This window comes from Zalophus californianus, chromosome 14 (assembly GCF_009762305.2).
Source record: "Zalophus californianus isolate mZalCal1 chromosome 14, mZalCal1.pri.v2, whole genome shotgun sequence".
In the NCBI taxonomy this organism is placed as follows: Eukaryota; Metazoa; Chordata; class Mammalia; order Carnivora; family Otariidae; genus Zalophus; species Zalophus californianus.
In genome coordinates this window covers 34,737,639-34,743,638 of record NC_045608.1, presented here as the reverse complement: position 1 = coordinate 34,743,638, position 6,000 = coordinate 34,737,639, and the positions used below count along the sequence as shown (strand labels likewise).

Here is a 6,000-nt window from a genome sequence, read left to right as displayed (position 1 = left end):
TTTGTCTGGGGATGGTCCTGCCCTTGGTGACCTGCTGTAGTTTACAAATTCTCACTCATTCCATGGGGTGGAGAAAATGGGAAGCCTTCCATTCTGGTCCGATCGGCTTTTGGAAAGTGAGAAGAAAGGCCAAAGGCAAGTGATAGTACATGGAGACTCAAGCCATACTGCCGGGGACAGTGGAGGTGTTGGGCAGGGCGGCTGCCGGTGTGGGTCACAGAGCCCATGGCCACATACCATGATATGTCTGCAACTGTGTTGCCCTTGCTCTCTGCTCAGCAAATCTGAGGACAGGGAGGTATTGTGACCAGGCCTGGGTAATTTTGGGCAGACCTCTTTTCTCACTGCTCACGTAAAAGACTGTCCTTGCTTTGGATACTAAACCAAGGACAGATGCCGATACAATAATCTCCATGTTGAATAAGACCCACATCTTGTCCGTGGCTGCTTTTTGAACAATGTAGTCCAGATTTGTGTGGGTAACTCTCCACAAGCCTGTACCTGGCCAGTGGAAGACCCTGCTGCTCTGGGGAATTTAATTGCCAATTGTCAATTTGGGGGCCTGTCTTGATTCTAGAGATCTAGGATTTTTCTCTCTGGAGGTCTTGATTTGGAAGTGCCCACTGCATGGGGCTATGTGGGTGCTAGGTTGCTTCAATGTGGCTTCAACAGGAACAAAGCCACATACTGAAAGTGGGTGGTCCACTGGGGGAATGGAAATGTCATCGACCAAAATTGGCAAGTCAGGAGGGAGGACTGAGAGTTTGGGATTGGGGATGAAGTTTAAGAAAAAACATGTTATTTCCGATCTGAAATACCAGTGGATTATTCGGGTGGATATGTCCAAAAAGCTGACTTGTCTGTAGTAGCAACAAGTGAAGTCATTTCAGTGGATGAGGTTCACTGGGCTATGGATGGAGAAGAGAGGACAGGCCCAAGACTTCCTTGACTGTCTCAAGCCAGAGTCTCTTTTTATTTGCTGGTGAAGGAACGATGGTCTGCACCAGGAGCGACATATTTCTAGCTATACTTCTGAGGGTTGGGTGTCTGCCCAGGCAAATTATAGCATTTTCTATACTGAGCAAGGCAGCTTCCTCTCTACAGTGCGTGTTTCCTTTTTCAGACAGGGACATCTTTTTTGGAGGGAGTTATAGACCCCCCGCTTCTAGAACCATTTTCCAAGAACTACATGGGAGGTAGTCGAAACCCTTGCATCAGAACTGCAGGACAAGGTGGGTTGCAAAGTTAACTGTTCCTTCTCATCCTCACAGCTGTGTCTTGGCTTCACTTCTGCGGGGATCCTAGGGTGTTGTGTAACGATGGGACTGCAGGCAGACTTCGAAGGGCTCCTGCATAAAGGACCTCAGCTGGCGGCATCCATTTGGAGATAAGGAATGGAATCCTCGGGGACGCAGCCAGCCAGGGGAGATCCTGTCCTCCTTACACGCCACCGGGCACTGCGGCCGGGCGGGGCTGGAGGGGCAGATGCCAGAGGGGGGCTCGGCAGAGCGGGGTCCGGCCGCCGCGCAGGTCTGAGAGAGGAGGCGCTCTGCCAGGGTCGCCGCAGGTCCCGGGGGCCGCCCCGGGGTGGCTGACGCCGGCTGGGGGCGTTCCTGGGAGCCGGGGGCCCTGGAGTTTAGACCCGAAGCCCCGGGAGGAGCCGGCCGGCGGCCACGTGACCGACCGCGGCGGGGCCGGCTGCCCAGAAATAGCCTCGGCGGCGGTCCCGCCCGCGGGCTGCCGCGAGCGAAAGGCGGAGACTGGAGGCCGCTGGCTGGGCGCGGGCGTGTCGCGGCCCCGGCCCCGGAGGATGCTGAGCCCCTGCCCGGTCCGGCCCCGAGCACATGATGGCGATACGGGAGCTCAAAGTGTGTCTTCTCGGGGTGAGTCCTGCGCCGCCACCCGCCGGGGGACACCCACGTCCGTGCGTCCCCACCCCCCCGCCCCACCGTCCCCTGCGCCCCCCTCGTCCATGCGCCCCCTCTTTCCAGCCCGGCGGCGGTCGGGTTCGAGCCTGCCCCGGAGCTTCTCACTCGTTCACCCCGCAGCCGCGTCTCCCGGGATCCGCTGGGGCCCCGCGGCGCTCAGGCCGGGCCGGGCCGGGCCGCGGGACCCTCCGCGGGGACAGGCAGCGCGGGCCGCCGCTCGCGGCCGCCGCCACCGCGGTCCCTCCGGCCTCCGAGGGCTTTCTTCGCCTTTGATAATTTCCTTCCGGCGGAAACTTTAGGTTACTCAGCCAAGGCTCCAGATCCTTTTTGTCTCCCGGGGGCAATGGGTCTATTTGGGGCGGGGGGCAGGGGAGAAAGAAAGCCCAGCCAAAGGCGAGCAAACCCAAGGGGATGCCCGGCTGGAAGGCGAAGGGATAAGCATCGGAGAGCTTAGCGCCTAGGAAACTTCCGTGCTCCGGAGAAAGAAGGCAGGATGAGAAAGTCTCCCGGATCACCGCTTCCCCTCCCAAAGTGGGTCTTTCTGAGTCTGAGGAAATGGGAAAGAAGCCGGAAACACAGATAGGCACCAATACCCCAGCCCCTCGCCTCGGCAGACCTGTCAGGTGATGCAGGACAGTCTCTGGAAACCCGCCGCCGAGAGCTCAGATAATATCAACGGTCATTTCCTTTTGGGTGCCCACATCAAATTCCAGAATTTCTTCTTTTGAAAGAGCTGGTTTCAAGCCGTGTTTCCAGCAGCCTTTGGCATCGATGCCGAGGGTACTGCCCCTGGCAAATCCTGTCTCCCAAGAAAACGCTTTCCTACAAAAAGAGCAGCAAAGGGGGAGACCCATTGTTATTTAAAAGAAGTGCTAAGTGGCTGTCAGGAGGGAGGTAGAGACTCCTGTAATGAGGAAATGATTCCAGGTTAGGATTGAATTGTCCCAGACCAGCCAAGTGTCTAGGCTCCATCTAGGCTCTTTTGGAACCTCTGGCTGGACAATGTTCTTGACTGTCTCCCGTCACTGTCTTTTGCCAGAACTGTCACTTAGACTAGATAGTCCGGTTTGGCTGGAATTCCAGAAGACCTGGCAAAGGTCCTCCCTTTGCTGTTAGCCTGGGCACAAACTCCCCGGTGTGCCGGCCCTCCCTGGCTTTCTGGCCACAGCTGGGGTCTGCAAAGGATCCTGTGCTGGCCTTCCTGTGTTGCAGGGGTGGCTTTCACTCTCAGCCAGGCTCTCCAATGTAGTCCTGACATAAATTCCAGGCATCTTGTGTTTTCCTTGCGAGGGGTCATTTCAGCCTCATGGAAGGCCTTCAGAGACTTAGAAGGAATGTTGTGTCCCAAGGAATCAAGAGCAACTTTGACGCGTGTTGTGTGCACGGGATTGGCCTTGGGAGTAAATGAAGGAGGAAATTGCCTCCTCACCCCCCCCCCATGCTTTCTCCCTCAGGCCCTACCCATAATATGACTTATCTTCACTGTTCAGGGATGGGTCTCTATATCCTTCTACAAGGAAATGGATCACTCGCTGTGCAATTCTGGGCAAGTACTTCAGTTGCCTCATCTATAAAATGGACATCATAACATCTTCCCTTTTAAGGCAGAGGATTATACCAGATGATCTGCTAAGATGCATAGTATCATTTCCTGCTAATGTGTGATTCCTGGGTGACAATTAGCAAGCCTGGGAGATGAGATAGCTGGAGGAAGTCCCTTTACTTCTTTTCTTTTATCTCTAAGAAAGAAGCATACTCTTAGTGGCTTCCTGGAGACGGTGCCTCACCCTTGTTTGCTGGGTCTTTGCAGGGGCTCTGTTGGTAGGAGACTGGCTTGCGAGGAAGGAGCTCTGCCGGAGCAAGAAGGTATTTCTGGGCAGCTGGAGGCTTTGACACTTCATCCATGTAATACCACATCTGCAGCCTTCTGTTTTTTTGAGTGGCTCCAGGTTTTTGTCTTGTTTAGATCAGAGGGCCAATGACCTTGTCACCCACACTGAGTAAAATTTGTTAAGTCCTGTGGTTTGGCTGGGCCTGTCCTGGGCAAGATGTGTGTGATAGGCTGTATTCTCAGTGGCTCATCCATATGGAGGCCTTGTCTGAGTGAGATAGCATTTGGGGAGGTCGAAGCCACTTTAACCACCTTGGGGTTCACTCTTGATTTGACAAAGAACCTTGAAGGTCAGTGACTAAAAGAAGGGATCAAGGCCACATCTGAAAGTCCCCTTAAAGTTTTATCAGGAGCCCTGAGCTCCTTTTTTCTCTGTGTTGGGAGGGCCATCTTTTCTGGATAAAGTCTTGCATGTGGCTAGCGTTCAGCTTCCTGTTTCTCAGCCACCACCACATCTCCCTGAAGTCTCAGTATGACTGAGACCCTACAAGCCATGCCCTCTGTTCCTATCACCTTGTTTCTGGCCCCTTTGAGGTGATCGAGAATGCCGACCTCCTAACTGAAGTCTGGCTGTCTCACTGGGGAGTGTGAGGGGCTGGGGTTTTTGTGCCTGGCTATTTGCCCTGATTGCTCCCTGGTTATGCGTGAGGCTGCACTTCCCGTTCGAGGCACAAGGTTGTTTTAGGCACGGGCCATGCAGACTTGTCTCCCTCTTAGGGGTAGTCTGCAACCTCTGCGCGCTTGGAGGTTCCCGACGGGAGGGTCATTTGCAACAGGTGGAAGCCAGAGTAAGCCAGAGGCATGTGTTCTCTACCCGGACCTGTGCCATTCAGGACTCTGCGGTTCGGCTTGTCTATCTTATTTCTTTTGGTGAGTGCTTCCGAATGGAATCCACGGCAGTCTGAGGAGCATTCTCCGAATGCTTTGTGCTCTTAGAAAAACCAAGGACTTCAGAGCTTTTGGTTTATTTAGGCTACCTGTTATAAATTCTTGGCTCTCATTATTTTCAGGGGTGGTCTCTCTCATGTTTTTCCTAGGCCTCTGTGAATGCCTTTTCCTGGGATAAGGCAGGCCACCCGCGGAAGCCAGCCATGCAGGACGGGGTGTTTGAAGGGGCACACACTGGGAAAGGGTCCTTATTAGACACCTGGGACCCAGGAGTCTTGTTCTTGTCAATAAAGTGCCTAGGGTCCTACTTTGTAACCTGAACCAGCATTATGAAACATGGAGCTTAAAAACAACCCCCTTAAAAACAGCAGAGTATGTTAAAAAAAAAAACACTAACAAAAACAATATCGAGGCAGCAGCTGTTCCAAACCCCGAAGGTGGGAAGCTTCCCAGTATGCATTTTTAACACACATCACCACGTGGCAAAAAGCAAGGGGGGAGAGAGAGAGGGAAGGAGAGAGGGGACGAGAGGAGGAGTCTGAGGAGGGGCAGCGGAGGGGAGGAGAGGAGCTTTCTTTTATTTTATTATTTCCTCTGGGTGTGTACACTCAAAAACTGCTTCCGGATGGAATCCCAGAGACATTTGTATTTGGACTTTGGTTGTCTTGACGACAGTTTAGAGATTTCTGTCACTTCCTCAACAGCTGAGTGGCATGGTTAAAAGACAACCAAGGGTGTCCTGCTTCTGATAAGGAGCTTGGGGAAGCCTAGCCTTCTGGCCTTTGTTAGAATCTGGGTGGTGGTTCTTCACAGAGCAAACACCTGGGATTTGGTGTGACATCTGGGCAGTGGAGACTTCAGAAGTGTGCAAGGCCTTCACAGGAAGGGGCTGTGTGATCCCCAGAGGCTCCAGGACCCAAGGGTGGGACACATCTGCTCACAGTAAGCAGATCAGTCAGAGCTGTGGAACCCCAGATGGACTGCTTTGAGTGATGGTGAGCACCCCGCCACCAGAAGTGTTCATAAAGTTATATGAATCTGTTAGGGTCATTGTGGAAGGAAGGAGTGGGTAGGATGGGGAGGATTGGGCCAGGCAATCCTCGGGATTGCTTTCCAAGTCTGAGATTCTAACATGTTCATTTTCAATTGTTCAATGGAAAAACCAGCTTTGCATGGGTGGGGCTAGAAACCTAATTTCTTTCTTTCTTTTTTTTCCTTTTAAAGATTTTATTTATTTATTTATTTGAGAGAGAGAGCACGAGCGGGGAGGGGGCAGGGGGGCAGAGGGAGAGG

General features: G+C 53.2%; 1 protein-coding gene across 1 annotated transcript in view; it reads left to right on the top strand.

Annotated features, from left to right (window-relative positions):
- The first annotated feature begins 1,546 nt into the window (after nt 1-1,546).
- The window catches only part of RAB31 (RAB31, member RAS oncogene family), a 133,650-nt gene continuing 129,196 nt past the window's right edge, over nt 1,547-6,000 (top strand). Inside the window, exon 1 of the mRNA XM_027576517.2 lies at nt 1,547-1,883. Within this exon, the coding sequence (XP_027432318.1) occupies nt 1,845-1,883 (39 nt within the window). The 5' untranslated portion in view covers nt 1,547-1,844. The remainder of the gene's footprint in view (nt 1,884-6,000) is intronic.